Source organism: Hermetia illucens, chromosome 2, assembly GCF_905115235.1.
Source record: "Hermetia illucens chromosome 2, iHerIll2.2.curated.20191125, whole genome shotgun sequence".
NCBI lineage: Eukaryota > Metazoa > Arthropoda > Insecta > Diptera > Stratiomyidae > Hermetia > Hermetia illucens.
In genome coordinates, this window is record NC_051850.1 from 19217905 (window position 1) to 19234725 (window position 16821).

The 16821-nt window shown below is 38.6% G+C and overlaps 1 protein-coding gene across 10 annotated transcripts in view; it reads right to left on the reverse strand.

The window, feature by feature from the left end:
- LOC119647762 overlaps positions 1-16821 on the reverse strand; it is a 724584-nt gene that overhangs the window by 184140 nt on the left and 523623 nt on the right. Inside the window, exon 1 of one of the 10 annotated variants that reach the window (XM_038048891.1) lies at positions 14995-15959. The exons of the other annotated variants lie outside the window; for them this stretch is intronic. Within the exon in view, the coding sequence (XP_037904819.1) occupies positions 14995-15043 (49 nt within the window). The 5' untranslated portion in view covers positions 15044-15959. Of the gene's footprint in view, positions 1-14994; positions 15960-16821 lie in introns of those variants that run through there. 10 annotated transcript variants of the gene reach the window in all.

Consider the following 16821-nt stretch of genomic DNA (forward strand, 5'->3'; position numbering starts at 1 on the left):
GAGAAGCTACCACTGTTGTTAACAACGATTTGTCCAGAATTGAGCGCTTTAGGTACTTCGGGTCAATGCTATCAGCCGTTTACCATTGACACTATAAAATATCTTAACTCATCAATGCAGCTTGGATAAGATTGTATTTCACAATTGGTGCTCTTTGTGATCATCGCATCAACGAAAGTCTCAAATTGAGAATCTACTGCAGTATCATCCGGCCTATTGCCTTCTAAGTGCTGACCGACTATCAAATACAATGAGTGACACCCTGCGGTAGTAAATAAAAAGATGTTATATAATATCAATCACACACCACGCTATGGTCACATCGAAAATGGAAACATCCACCATCAATAGGCGGTTTCCCCTATCCTGAAAAAATTGCGAGAGAGACGCTCTCAATGATATAGTTATGTAATTCGCGCTGACAAGAATTTACTAGTTAAGGATTGAAACACAACTTTGGTCTCAGCGAAACGTCTCGATCGGGCTAACCTATCCACTTTAATAAGTCATTGCATTTCTGAAGAGAAAATGTAGTCAAACAACGCATGAATTTCAGAAAAGGTGGACTATAATCAAAATACGCGCGGTTTAGAGGTCGTCTAGTTAATTTATTTACATTTAAGTTTTTGTTGTTGTCAGTTTCACTAGTCAACAATTGCTTCACTTCTCCATAATCCAACAAATGTTGAAGCATACCACACATTCACAGTAATGCGACCAGCTGAAGCGAAGGGATCAAATAGATTCTTTCCTCTGTTGAACATTCACATCACAACTTATGTAGAGTTCAAGACAGCTCGACTCGGCATACACTATCAGATCCCTTAACACCTGCGGGGGACACAGGGATCCATAGGGCTGGTACGTAAGTGTTACTATGGCACTTTTCCTTCCAAGAAAGGCTCAAGCTCTTAAATCGTAGAAGAACCTAACGCATCCTGTCAACTTGTCCCCACCTTTCGCCGAGGATTCAATCCCCTTGCGTCCGATTTCAGGAATACTGCCACACTTTGTAATGCAACAAAGCCGATTGCCCTTATTACCAAGGACCTTCGCCTTATTTCGCAATGCCTTCTCAAATTCACGATGTCTGTTCTGCATGAATCTGATCCGCATATTGGTATTGGACCAGTTGCATCCACATCACTAGGTAAGGTTTAGCCTATAGTCCCCCTCATTTGTGGCAGAAGTTTCCTTCGGCCGAGCCTTCCTTTACTGTTTTTTGGAGGGAGGTAATAATGGCGCGGGCAGACCACCCGGGTTTGCATGCATACATCTGATAAGGCCTCCAAAATCTTTGACCCGGTCGCGACTTGATTGCTCTAAGAGAGTGCATTGAATAAGAAAGATTCCTTCCTTTAGGAATACCTCGCAGGTGGTTGCAAATAGGTCGAACCTAATCACATCCACAAGTATTTAATAATCGGTTTAGAATTGAAGTTAGGTGCGTTGACTTTAATAATAGCAGTCGAGTTTCGGGAAACCCTCAAAGCAAAATAACGTTGCTGGCCTGACTACCCTATTCCATGCCCCAAGCGACAGCCCAGCGCTCTAACAACTTAAGACATCCAGAAACACGCCGAACATTGGCTTCGAATTTTTCTTCTAATTGCATGCTATCGGGTGCATTTTTCCCAACAGCTCATTACAGGCAATAGAGAAATCTTCACGTCTGTTCGTTTGCGAAACTTTTTTGGTACCGCACAGCACCATGTGCAAACGACATAATGCAGCCTGGATGTATTGTTGTTGCAGAGGGTGTTAAATTTGTGCTGCCTTGCCCGAAATCTGAACCCGGAAGAAAGTTTCCTTGTGTCAACATATGAGACTAAGAGTTCTAGGTTGGAAAGTATCTATCGTGGATGTTGTCCTCAGTGTTTTGTTTTTGGAGGGTTTAGATTTGTGAACATTATTAGGAAGGAAGCATTGCTTCAGTTTGCGGCTGTTTTTTGAACGTTTTTGAATTTATCCAATATTGGACGATAGTAGTTGGAATAGAGATTTCGTGGGAAGGTCGATGTGTGTCCGGATAGTTGAATAAAAAAAACTATTGTAATTATAGCCCACACCGTTTTCCCCGTGCAATCAAATACCAGATAGATCGTGAAATAATGTCACGAATTTGTCTAGGCGAAGTTATAACATCTGAAATGCTTAGGTGGTGCCGGATTAGTAATTAAGAGACGACCGTCGACCCTCATTGAAATATTTCTCTGAATTATCGGATCCTATATGCTTAATTAACGGCCTCGAGGTGTATTTGGATTTGTCTTACTGGAAGAGAGATATAAAGAGCTTTCGGAAATATGTAGTGACTTAATATGATTGGATGAAGGATAAAGACCATCCTGAGTGACCACAGACGACCAGGAGAGGAGAGCTATCACAAACCTAAACAAGTCGGGAAACCGGAAGCTCAGCGCTTCAGGTATGAAAGGTTTTGTGTATTTCCTTTATAAAGAGATTTGAGTGTGCATTTGTCTCATTAGCATGTAGCACGTAAAATATGCATATATTATGTGAAACTTTCCACTTTCAAGTAATATTTACATTCATAGTCTTGAATTTGCAGAGAACGACAGTTTCAACCTAGTATAACTTTGTTATTAATAGTGTGATTTTCACCAAATTTGGCAGGATCATGCTCTATACTGTAGCCTACATTGCTGCAAAATTTCGTGATTCTAGAGTGAACCTAAGGGGGGTTTTCCTGTCAATTACTAAAAAAACTAGTAATGTACTATTATTAACTTTATTTTAACAGGTATCGGTATGGAGGGTATTTCAAAGCCTAGGCACCATATAGTGGCAGCCGCCTGATTTTTTTCAGATTTTTCGGTTGGGTAGTTTCTAAGAATGGGTTTGTTAAAAAAATGACCACTTTCAACCCCTGGCACTCCCCACCTTTTCAACAAGTGTCAAAACTAAGATCGGCTTCGAAAAGTAATAGCCGAGACCTTTAATTTGATACCCCACATGACTATATTTGATGAAAAAAAATGTTCACCCCCCTTTTGCATGTATGGGGACTCCCCCTTAAATTCGACTTAAACGGATGTAACTCATTATATGCGGGAGCGTTCACAGTTCCCACCTTTCTACCAAATTTGGTGCCAAATGCTATAACCGTCTCCGAGAAAAATGCGTGTGACGGACAGACAGACAGACAGTAAACCGATTTTAATAAGGTTTTGTGTTTACACAAAACCTTAAAAATGGCGAAATCGAACATATATAATAGAATACTAGAGGTTTAATAAATGAGGGCCTATTTGGAAAAAGATATAATTCTTCACTAAATTCCAACAACTGGCAAAAAACTAACGATTGCCTAATTGAGTGGTGAAAATGGTTCCCTCCCGTTTGTCTAAATGCTAAGTTTCTGATGGCTTACGCTGGAAAATTTGATGTCCTTTAACTCAAATGTTGTTCAAGTGAATTCATGCGCAACCTAGTAAAGTTGATTTTTTCATATGGAGAGGAAAGGACCTCTTCGGAGTACCAGTGTTCGGAAAAGATGCTCTTTGAAACGCCGGGAAACTCTCGTCGTAGTAGTACACCTGCTATTTAATGGAGGGTCGATTGTTGGAAATTTCAATCATTTGAGTGCTACTTCACTCAATGTATAATTGCGAGTATGTTGAAAACTGAATAATATAACTCCACTTATCACCGACAGCAACGCAGGAATACAAGCAAACCGTATGAGCCACTTGAACCGAATATTTTGACGAATAACTTCTTCCGAGGGCAAATTCAAGACGCCCATCAATTTTTTCATTTTAGTTCTTATGGTTTCTTTCAAATTTCATACTTAGACAGGAAAACCGATGCTTCAAGGACACCTTCGGACTGAGCTTAATTCGATCAAAATCATCTGCTTAACAAATGTTGGGATTGCACATAATAATATGCAGCATAAGTAATCCTATATGAAAGAAAAAGGTCAATGATCATTTGTAGTATTACGAAATTGCTATTGCTATTTCATAACGCTATATGTTAGAATTAGGGTACGCCTTTTTTCTAAACAACTAGGATTGGTAACCAGGATTCCAAGTGAGAAGAAAAAAAATGGATATTTATTTTTTGGCTACAATTTGCTATATTTAAACAAATATCGTTCTCCAGAAGAGTTGTTTTTCTTTCAGTTTTCAGTGAAGCACAGATGATGAGAACAACTGATTTCCGAAATGCGGTAATTGTTGAAATAAAACCAACTGTAGCCAAAATAGGAGGAACCGTTTTTTTTAGTGTGGATTTCTAAAGTATTATTTTCAACTTAATATATTCAATTGGAATTGGAACTTTATATAATTTATTATAAATGGTGTTAATTTATTACTTTACGTGAAAGACACCTGTGATACCACCCAAGAATCGCTTATGATCACAATTTGTTGACCAACACACTTATTTTATGTAAAAAAGATACTAAAATTATGAGCTCGTGTTATGTTTTCAGGGAAAAAAACTGTGCACGCAGCAATTATAAATGTATGGTTGCCATTCAGCAATGCAGCAATTATGATTATCAATATTCATTGTAAATTCAATAAACTCAAAATAAAAAAAACTCGAATTCGTATTGTCTACGATTGCAAAATATGCAATATCAGATTATCTTATTTGTATAGTATTAATCAGCAACAATAATGGCCATACCGTGTATATGGTCTCCGGAATTACTAACTAGACTGCAGATAACAGCTAGTTTGTAGCCTATTCGGAGGAATTGTTCCCTTTTTTGTCATATTTGGCAACAAACTGCAATGTGTTAGCATTTTTTCGTGATAGTACATCAATGTTTATCAGAGAAATTGTTTCAATCTAATTTGGCGATACACATGTATCTACAATTTACTATGTATGACTATGTGCTCCGAATATGTCCATATACTCGTGGATTAAGTGCATGTGGGCAGGATTGAACTTTCAGTCAAAACGCCAGTCAGTCCATTTTTGGGTACAAATTCCTTCGTGGGTAATGTTGCTTGTTTTGTCGCTACAAGAGGGTCAAGTATTAACATACTGCAGACATATATGACGTGTGCTATAGCTGTATCTATGCTAAGACGCTTGTCATTAAGTTAATTCAAAAGTCATAACTCATCATTATTTGCTATCGCAGAAACATATTTCCATAGATGCAAAACAGGTTGGCAGAAGAGTCTTCGCTGGGGTTTAGTGGTGGCTTAGATTGGCCAGCCGTTTCCAAGCAACAAAAAAAAAGTAATGAATGTTATGTACCATAAACGTACATATTCAGCATAGAAATCTAGATTCACACAAACGTATATACATGTATACTCGTGCCTAGATAGTCTAGACCAAGTTTAGTCAATTGAATTTACAGATTGTTACGCTTCGAGATCTGAAAGTCAGTGAACAATGGACGAAGCGTGAAGACCATTGAACTGAATTGGTCATTGCACTTACTTTTCTTTTTAAACTACATTTGTACAAATGAACATCGTACTCACATAGATATGTGAAAATATAGTACGTGGTTGTATCTATATCTGCCTAACCTCTAGAGAACTAAAATTACAAAGAGTACTTGTGTTGAAGATACGGCTGAAGTTTAAGTACATTCTTCAGGAAAATGGAAGATGTTGAAAAAGTGTTATCTTAAGTGGATTGATAAGATTTTTGCAGGTTTTAATGATAATGGGAACAAGGAATTCAGTTTGATTCACTTATTTTGTCAATAAGACCGATATCGAAGTTCACAAAAATTCCACTATATTACAACCAAAAAAAAAGCAGGTTACAATGGGAACTTATTTTACTGCGTAGTAATAATGATAAGAAAAATGAAGGTAGAAAGATATTATGTAGTTACATCAGAATTAAAGGAACAAATGTATCCATTTTAACAGGGTTTCAAGAAAACCTAGCGATTACCATATTGATTAACTGAATATCTAATCGACTTTCAATTGCATGCCTGTGATTCAACCAGTCGGAAAACCGCTTCGTCAGAAATCCAGTAATATCTGTATAATTTGTGCAATAAATATGATTACAATTAGCAATTATTCATGCTAATTACTATCTGACTTCAGAGCAGAGAGATAAAGATTTGCATTCTTGTCAAACCGTTTGTATTATGCAAAATTCGAAATATACGAGTAATTTCAGGAATCATTCCGTGATTATGAATAAGCCATGACTGATTCCTATCCTGAGCTTGTCAGATACAGTTTTGTCGATTAGATAGGGATTCCTGTCAATTTTCTTGATTGGCTTTCAACTTTTGTAATGACACATTTGGAATACTAAAAAATCAATGAAATCCTGGAAAATTAGAAGGTTGGTAAGCGAGAAAAGCTAGTCAATTATCAAGCATTTGAGTATCTTGTCACTTCACTAGCAATACGGCTTAATCCAAAAATATAATATTATTTTGACATATATGTATGCAGGATTGTGCTCCTTCTCTTGAAATCCTTTTATCTTCTTGGTAAAATCCATTTCTTGAAACTTGGTTGGTAGAGGCTAATTATTTTTTTTTGATTACTACACACAGCTTTCAATTAATAAAAGTTCGATCTAAGATACTCATTTTCGGTCGAATAGTAGGTTAAGGAGGAAAAAAGCTAGGTGATATTTTTTCCCACATAACGCGAAACTACTGATCCAATTCTTCATTTCTTTTTTGCTTTCTATGTTTTTTGTAACAATTGGAAACAATCTCAATTAAGTCAAGTTTTAAAATTTCGTATTGTACAATATAATTACGTATGTATTGCAATTAGAAAGAAAGTCTCAAAATACGGCCTATTTCCGTAAATTCAAATAGTTTTCCGAATTTCTTTTCATTCTATGAAATCCATGCCATTCAGATTGTTCAAATAAATGTACATTGCAGGTAAAAAAGTTGTAATTATGTGTATTGTGGTCTCTGGTACTTTGTTCCGAAAAAACAGCATAACTTTGCAAAAGAAGCGATTTCTGAGAACAATGATTTTCACGCTGCTTTCTTAGATCTTTAATTTAATTTAGATTTTGGATTAAGATGTTAGTTCAACGAGTTTTATAATAGCTAGATAAGATGCATACGTTAATTTAGACTAGACTGTTTCGAACCTTTAATTGACGGGTTGGAAACGATGCAATACGAGGTAATTCGACTAGAATTCCGACCGTTCGTGGTTTAAATAAAATCCAAAAGAAAATTAATTAATTATAAAAATCGAATTTTCAAACACACCCCCTGATGGAGCAGACAATTTATGGAGAGGTAAGAGGGATGTGCCCCCTTTTAAAATTCAAAGGAAATCCGTGGGGTTCACTCCTCCCCTCTGTAAAAAGTTATTGTCCCTTAAAGCGTTTTTTTATATCATCATGGTGAAGTTTGAATTATCTAATCTACCCCGTGAGAGGGAGGGGATGGGGAGGATAAGTAGTAGAAAGCAGAGCGTTCCTCTTTCTAATATCGGCCAATAATTGTGGCGAACACACACCCTCTTAAAAAGGCATTACCCTTCACATTGGGGCTGCTTTCACATCAAAGCGGTGAAGTTTAATTTTGAACCCCAAGTCCGCAGGGGTCAAGGAGGGTATGAACGGAAACGCAGCAGATCCTCCCTCTCAAACTCCGTGGAAAATCATGGCGGTCACCTCCTTCAAATGGGGAGTCTTTTGATAATGGAGTTGCCAACCTCGCCCCGAAGGAGAGTTTTTAAGGAAGGTATGCAGATAAAGGAAAAAGTTCCACTCCTCTGCCGCCGCTAACATGTTATAACGGCTACTGCGCCTTAAAAAGTTAAGGGCGCTTTCATATCACTAGTAAGCTTATTGGTAGGTCAATCATGGTCGCGATGTGTAAGTGGGGCTGTAGAGACGGGCCGCTCCCCTCGCCATACCCGCGTGAGTGCAAGGGATGATCACCACAATTTTGCAACGGTGTTACAAACGAGAGACCTTCTGCAACCTCCTACATACCCTCTGTTTTCCTCCATTTCCGGGGTGTGGCTAGCAACTCAAACTGAACCATGATGATATAAAAATACCCCCCTCCCTCGTTTGAAGCGCCATAGCTTTTTAAGGGGAGAGGGAAGGCCACCACGATTTTTCAACGGAGTTTGGCTTGGCTTGGCTTTTCTCTTCATACCATCTGCGGCCGAGTGATTCTTAACTTCCGTTTCAAAACCCTGTCCACGACGAGCAATAACCGCGCCCGAGTTGATCGAATAGGTGGAGTACAGTGGGAAAAAGGTGCAACCACTTTTCATCGGCTGCAAAAGTAACGCAAATAATTGAAAGGGAAAGACACTAACTGATGAAGTGCTTCTTCAATTCATTCATAGAAATAAACTGAAATTTTTCTTGGACATCGGCGTAGGAAATATTCTTAAGAAGATGCTAGTTAGGAACTAGAAAGTGTAGCCTTCTATGTCGGACTATAGAATCATATAATTGCACATTGATAGCCAATCCATGTATAACAATCGAGAAACTATTAAACACTCTGAGACAATCTTGGTCGAATGTCAAAATATATTTACAGTAGAATGGCAAACAGAGCAATTTTATGGGTCCTATACAATTTGTCTGAGGAAAACAAACCTAACCAATATTGCTTTGCCAGTACCGAGTGTCTTTTAAATTGTGGGCAGTGAAAACCTGGTTTCTTAAGAAATTTCAAACTGTAGAGAACATTGAATTCTTCTGAGTAAATTCATCAAATTACGGTTCAGCGGCGATAACTGCTATACCTGAAAAAGACACTTTTGTCTGTTGATACTTCAGTAAACTGAGAAAGCAAAATTATACTGCAAATCGTCGGATCGAGTAAAACAATTTTTGATTAAGCTGTATTCAGCAATTGTCAACAGGAAGGGCTTCAACAAAATAATGCATGGATACACTATCCAAGATAAACCTTATAAAAAAATTGATGAGCTGAGGCCAACGGACTACCTAGGATTCCTATGCAAGATATCTGAGGTACAATTCAATTCGTTGACAGATTAGCAGAGATATTCGAAACACATTCGAATTAGAAACATCATTTTGGGTGAATATTAGACCAACTGTAAGATAAAGATGGCGACTTAACTAATTTATGAAGCACAAGAGCTATTAACAGACCCTTAAAAAGGCAAAGCAAACCGGATAGAATAAAGTATCGACAAGGTTCAATAATATATGTATATAAGTAAGCAAGCAGGCGAGCATTTCATAAACATCTCTAAGTATATTAAACCAATTTCAGAAGCACTGTCTTCCTGAAAAAGGAGACAGAACAATATCCCCTGTCTTCCTGAAAAGGGGAGACGGGATATTCGCCGAAAATAAGCGGGCAAGTTAGATGCACTTGTCAATACTCATTGTAAGGAGTCTATCCTACAGTGGGGGATCAGATTATACTCTCATTAGTGCGACTTATGTTAGGGGAAGAGACATATAACCTCTAAAATGATAAAGTTAGCCTGTACTAGTTATCCTACATTACTTTTTGAAATGGATGGGGAGCAGTTTATATACAAAGTCAACGTTCCTTTTTATGTCGAAACATATTTTATACCAAGCTGACGCTGCTCCCGATTTCTGTTTTACGGCGCTAGGGGTGCATTTCTATTCGGAGTGCTAGCTCAATAGGAGCATTGATCCGAGGTAAAGAGAGATTACAGATGAAGGAATTTACGACCTTTAGCGGGCCAACTGAAAACTTTGTTAGCCAGGCATATGATCGACAAGGACCACAATATTACCATGGTTAACTGCAAAATATTGTACACAGTTTGATGAATATGGAAGTTGGGCATCTCCGGAAGTTTAGAAATCTGTAAATAGACTGAAAACCGATCGTCTGGCCCCTGAACTGAGAGAGTCACAAGTCTGCAAACCATTCTATGCAGACCGGCTTAGGCTCGAATTTTATTAGGAAGTTTTTTGTTCTGGTCATAATTCACACATGTTTATGTGTTTTTATATAAGGGAGCAAATACCACTTCGATCACGCTGCTCCCAGGGCAGCGTCTGATGAGTTGCGTCTGCCTTGAATGAAGCCACAAGTCGTATGATTTCGGCAACTTGCGTGCAAACAATAAGCTCCCCTCCATCATGGCGGACTTAGGACTCTCTCAATTCCTAAACAAAAATCTCGATTTTTTTTTATTTAGGACTTTAAAAATATTCCTGTAAAAGGGTTTCGTGAAATTTTAATTTTTGTTTTTTAGTTAAAGGCGAATTTTCTAATAAAAAATATAATTGTATCGTTAAGCAATCCTTTAACAATTTTTTAAATTATAAGTTATGATCAAGGAGTCAAAAGTTACTACCTTTAACTCAGCGCAGATTGCGGTCACTAGTGAAAACTGCGTCATGAAGTACCGCATCTCACGAACGCTCATAAACTGCGTCACGTCACCTTGCGTACGAACATTTCGTTGTTTCAGAAAAAAGTCACCGTAAGCCACGTCACCTCACCAAGCTGCGTCTTAACCGGTATCCGGTCTTAGACAAAAAGATGCAGCAAGCAATAGAAAAGGCATTAAAGGACATCCCACATATATCTGCCGAGGGCGGTATTACTTGGCAGTTGGTCCGTCGAACCGAATTGCCTTTCTTGATCCTATATCTAATATTCTCTATGTTTTATACATCGTGCCAATAACTTCAAAATAGCTGGAAGTCTCCTGTAAGCAGTTCAAAAGAAGATGACAGAATGCATATTCAAAGCGCAGAAGAACATCACGAAGGAAACTGGAACCTTCAGGAAGAATTATAAACAAGTCGGGAAACCGGAAGCTGGAGGCTTCAGGTATAAACGATTTGTGTACTTTTTTTTATAAAAACATCCCTCCGCCCCGCACGTAATGTATATGCATATATGTATGTCAGAATATCCATTTTCGGGGGCTTCTAATATTCAAAGTTTTCGAATTTCTAGTAAAACGGCAACCTTCACCTTTTATTGTATAACTTGGTAGTAATAGTGGGATTTCCACCAAACTTGGCAGAATAATGCTCTGTATTATAGCCTATATTACTGCCATTTCATGATTCTAGGAGGAGGTAGAGAAGGATGGAATCATGTCAACCAGGAGCCGAATTTTTTATTTTCCACAATTTTGGAAACTTTTTGGTTGTCTTATTGTTTTGATTTCTTTTTTTTAAATGTCAGTAAAAAACTGATAACAAAACCCATACAATAAATGTTTCTGGGTTATTTTTATTACGCCCCAAAATACATCTAGATTTCGGCTGTCTAAACTAGAATCCCCTTTTCAGCTCGACACAATGGCAGCTATACTGCGACTCCAATTAACTGATTATTAAATATTATAAAGGCATTTCAGGAAATAACTGAAAAACAAAAAACACAATGTTTAGTGTTCATTACGCAATAAAAAACTTTAAAAAAAGTGGCTCAAGAAGAACATAGTATTGAGCCAACAATTAAACACGGCGGTAGTAGCATCATGATAGAGGATACTTATGAATACATTGTTCATCCAACGATTGTCTCATCTTTCTACAATTTATAGACTATGTTCTCATAAGACGCCGACATTTTACCACCGTCACCGATTGCAAGATTGTTCCCTATGACACCATCGCACCTCAACATCGGCCGTCGAGCGAATTAAGCCACCGATAAAACAATGTGAGGGACGAACAGGAACGCCGCGCATTAAATGGTGTCGATTTCGTGAGAAGAAAGAAGAAATGATCTCACCTACGCGATTACCGAACCGTTGGAATCGTGGAACCAAATGAAAACCACGATCCACAAAGCGGCCTATGCAACCCTTGGAGTTACCAAGCCAGGTAAGCTGTGCATCAACCGAGATACTTTACTTTAGAATGACGACGTTGAAATAAAATGTACGTTCAGCTTGGTTGTTTGCGATTGGCCCCCTAGTGGGAGCTTCATGGGCGATCCAGCGAAGAAAGACTTTTGGGTCTCAGCGTGGTGTTGCCTTTCAACACGGGTGCCGTACTCCTTAGATCGGTAGAGATTTAGGTAGGTTTTGCATCCACCAGTATGAATGTTGAACCATGCACTTGGTATAGACTGGTTCCGTTGTAGGTTGCTGCGGCGAGGCTCTGATTGTGGTCATAAAATCAATCCGTGTCTAAAGAAGATCGTGGAAGACCACGGGACAGATACCGACGAAGAACACCGTGACGTAACTGTCAGTGCAACTGAAGTCGCGGGGGCAATAAAACGAGTGAAATCGGGGAAACCCACAGGGCCTGACGACATCACATATGAGCTCTGGAAAGCGTCCCAACAGTTTAGCTCAGTGAATTCTTCAATAGGGCTATTCAGGAAGGGAGAACACTATCAGGCAAGAAAGTACCCCACTTCCAATATGGGAAAATAAAGGTAGTCCAGCAGAATGATCAAATTAGAGTCCAATCCGGTTACTTTTCCATACCATGAAGGTTTTTGAACGCATTCTTGACAACCATATCAGCAAAATCATTGAAATAATCGTGACTCAAGCCGGATTTGTCAAAAGTTGCGGAATTACTGACGCAATACACGTTACGCGGTTACTCGTGGAGAAACACCGGGAGAAGTATCGTCCTCTTTACACTGCATTTCTGGATTTAGAGAAAGCGTTTGACCGCGTGCCACACGAACTCATCTGGTATGCTCTACAACAATACAACAGTAGCAGAGAAACTCTTGCGCTGGATTCAATTGTTCTAGCACGTTCCGAACAGTAAGGTTCCAAGTGTGGCGGGTGTATCGAAACCGTTTCATGTCTCTGTTGGTGTTCATCAAGGGGTGTTCATCAAGGAAGCGCCTTCTCATTACTCCTCTTTGTTCTTGTTATGGACACCGTCACATGGGACATCCAACATCCAGCAAACTATACACCATACAGATAATGTTTTTCTAGCGTGTAATACAAAAAATGATCTCGAGCAACTTGTCCAAAAATGGAATAATCACCCTATGTAACACGGTCTCAGATTAAATCTAAATAAAACTGAGTTTTTGGTGACCGATCCTCATGAAACAGGCACAATCACTGTCAGCGGCAGTGACTTGTCCTGAACTGAGCGACTTAAATATCTCCGGTCAATGTTATATAATTGCGCTATGAAATTGCTTCACGCATTAACGCAACCTGAATGAAGTGGCGTTCCGCAACTGGTGTTCTTTGTGATCGACGTATCAATGAATATCTCAAATCTAAAATTTACCATAATGTCCTCCGTCCTGTCGCTCTCTATGGTTCTGAGTGTTGGCCAATTATAAAAGACAATGAACGACGTCTTGCGATAATGGAGACGACAATGTTGCGTTGGACTAGTAGCGTGACACGTTTTGATCACATCCGAAATGAGGATATCCGCGATCATTATGGGATTACACCGATCGTGGAGAATTTGCGAGACATTCGTCTTTGATGGTATGGTCACGCGATTCGCGCTAACGAGAATTCACTTGCCAAGATTGGTCTAAACATCGAGGTCGATGGTAAACGGCCAAAAAACAGGCCGAAAAAACGGTGACTTGATACGCTGGATGAGGATTCAAAAGCTTCGAGATTGCATCCAGATCAGGCATTTGATAGAGCCAAATGGCGAAACCGATCACGACGAGCCGACCCCGCTTGTGAACGGGAAAAAGGCTGGAGAAAAAGAAGATTTCAAATACCACGTTTTCCCAATTAGTCTAATTATTGAAGAAGTCGCTAATCTCAACCAGGGGATTTCATAAGACAGACCAGGTACATGCAGCACCAACTAGTAACCAGTTCAGTATTATCTTCTATTGTATTGAATCCGACCAGCATGAAATCTAAAAGAGTGAATGAATTCTACCTGCGTAGATTTATAGTCTCTATAGGTACATTATATTATTATTGCCAATTTTGTAGAAGTCACAGGCGAGGTCCTAAAAAGAACACAAATGCAAAATACAGCGTCCTACGTGGGACCTGCTTCTAAAAAAATGGTATTCAAAAAAAAAATATACTACTTGATAGGTACTGCAATTCCTCGCCTCAGCATGACCACGCAGGCCACCTTTTAATCCCCATGTAATTTTTTAATACCTGTTTTCTTCTCAAAAGCGGTTGGATCTGGACCTGCTTAAAAGGAATCTTCGGTTTTCCAACTATTGATGGTTGGGGTAATAGATGATAGGTAGTAACTTAGCATTCCATACAATAGGGGAACTGCGTAATAAGCCACTAGAAAGCCGTTTTGCTTTGGTAAGAATTTTGAACACTGTAATTGGATTAAGTGGATTAGATAGCTAGAGCCGGTTACATCATGTGCAGGAAGGTAAATAGTTCTAAAAAATTGGTTAACGTAAGGTAGGGAATTAAGTCTAAGGGGGTAACTAGATCTAAGAAAATTATTTAGCGGAAATCAATTGATCTAATTGTGGCATGATTTTAATAAGATGGATCACTTCCCTTAAGGCAGATTTTTTGTATATAATCTCAAAAGCCTTTAAGTCTAGTTATGCAACATCTCTAGTTCGCTGGTATCATACTAATTATATAGTCGGTACTTGTGTGATTCTCAAACAAACCATAAAACCAACTATCCTGAATTATATATCACTCTGAATACCTCATCGATTTACAATATTTGAACACCTTGCGAGCTCAAATAAATTTCCCATAACAATCCGCAGAGTTTATCAAAGTCTAAAACGGGATTAAAATATGGAAAACCCCAAGAAATTTAAATACTGATAATACAATATGAATAAATAGAGACACAGTATCAATGTCGAAAGCATCTCTGATAGCAGCCAATTTGCGTATCTACATCAAAAAATCTCCGAATCTCTAAATAATTTCATGGCAAATGTGAAAACTTGCCGGAAATCCGGAAATGTATCACCTTGAAAGCTGCTAAACCATTCTAGTCCCCAATAATTTCCACAACTTTCTTCCTCATAATGTATCGTAGTATTTATTGTATTTATGTTTATTGTTATATACTTATAGGGAAATTTGTGTACTTATTGTGCAAGCGAGGGATGCATCATAAACCACTTACCGAGATAAAGCCTGACAATTGTTGCCACTGGACTGTGCTCGTAGATCATATTTGTATCTTTTCTGTAGTGTTTATCAAATGAAATCACGTTCCAAGTGCTAAATGATTAATACTTTTCAACGAGTGGAAAATCGTTTATTTACACTTTTTAAACTTTTTTCTTGATAATTTCTTTCAAAACATTCAATCTTTGTTTATTTACTCCTGTTGACGATCGAATTGAAACATTGCGCAATTTACACTCACTGGTATGTCTGAAGGCGGCTAAAACTGCAGATTTGGACATGAGCACCATAAGCACATAAGATCGGTGGGATTCGAAGATGCAACAACCTTGTTTCCACAAAGCGATGAGACACTCTTTCACTTCTATTGTAATGAGCCACAACTTCACGCAGGTATTCCCTCAAAAAAGACGTTTGTTTGGGTATCAACTTAGTGCACGATTAAATGCTTAAATTGTTGAGCAAACACGCAAAATTTAGCAATGTGTCGCGAAGTATAATTAAGTGTGTAATATTCATCAGTAGCGTACGTTTGGAGGCGACTGAAATACACTTTCGGAATAGACAGTCTCTAATACCGCGGCAACCTGAAGCCCACTAAACGCTGAAAACTCTTCGATTTATTGACGAGTGAGAAGGGGAGGACCAGAAGAAGTCACATTTCACCACACATCAAACCCAGCATTGCACATTACACACCACGTCTAAGTTGCTAACACCAGATAGTGCAAAACTGTCGATTATACTCAAAAACACGCTCTTTGGCAATAAAACTTATATTTCAGCTGCGGGCGAAACTGTTGCGCTCAAAACAATGATGACGGACTATCCAAAAATTTATACTACGAGTATCTGCAAAAAGCTTGCAAAATTTCAGTTTAGTCTCCGTTAAAAACTACAAAACTCAAGAAACGTGTATAGTTTTGGCTATCAACGGAGAAGTGCGCCAAGAAACTAACTTAGCTGGCAAACCCAATGGTGCAAGGTGAGTATGTGCCGCTCACCTGTTGTGTTACATGAACATGATGATTGTGGATGGTTCACATGCCGGGGAGTGTGGAGAAATTTCCGCGAGATCTTTGAAGTTTTGTTAGCAAAGTTGTTCGTAGCGGCACGAAGCTGGGGCCACTTTCACTATCAATTGAACAAGCCCAACATCACGAGGCAGTCAACATAATGACCTTCCGTGGGCAAACTATTCACCTCGGGGGAAAGATACATATTCTGTCGACCCCTCTTGGCTGCGTATGGAATCAGAAATTCTAAACCCAACAGGAAGTCCAAGATGAGGGACATTGTTCCTTAAGCGATATGAGCTTATTTGTTTGTTTCTTGGAAAAGCGGTTGATTTACATAGCGTTTAGTGCAAGCCTTATAAAACATGTTTCTTGGGGTCTCGTGCGATTTTGTATTCAAAGCATTTGATCTGCCAATTGAATATCTACCAAACCCGTTATATAAATTCTCACAAATTGGGTCATGGCAGAAATGGATTTTGAATCGCGATTAAATTAATCTATCAGACACAATTGGTTCGATGCTTGTATCTAATAGTAATCTCGACTTCACCGCTTGATCTCGGGAAGTTTAATGAGTTATGATAGAATGAGGTATGCTAAAATGCTCCCAACATATGAGAAAATGAGAACCTTGAAACGCAGTATATTGTAGCTTGAACTTTGGATGGAAACGGGAAAATTATTGTGCAATGCATGATTTTTGAATTTATATAGAAATATTAAGAAAATTCATTTTATTGCGCCACACTTAGATTACTAAATAAGCACAACTGTTTGGTGTGTATCCAAGCAGCAGTGGATTG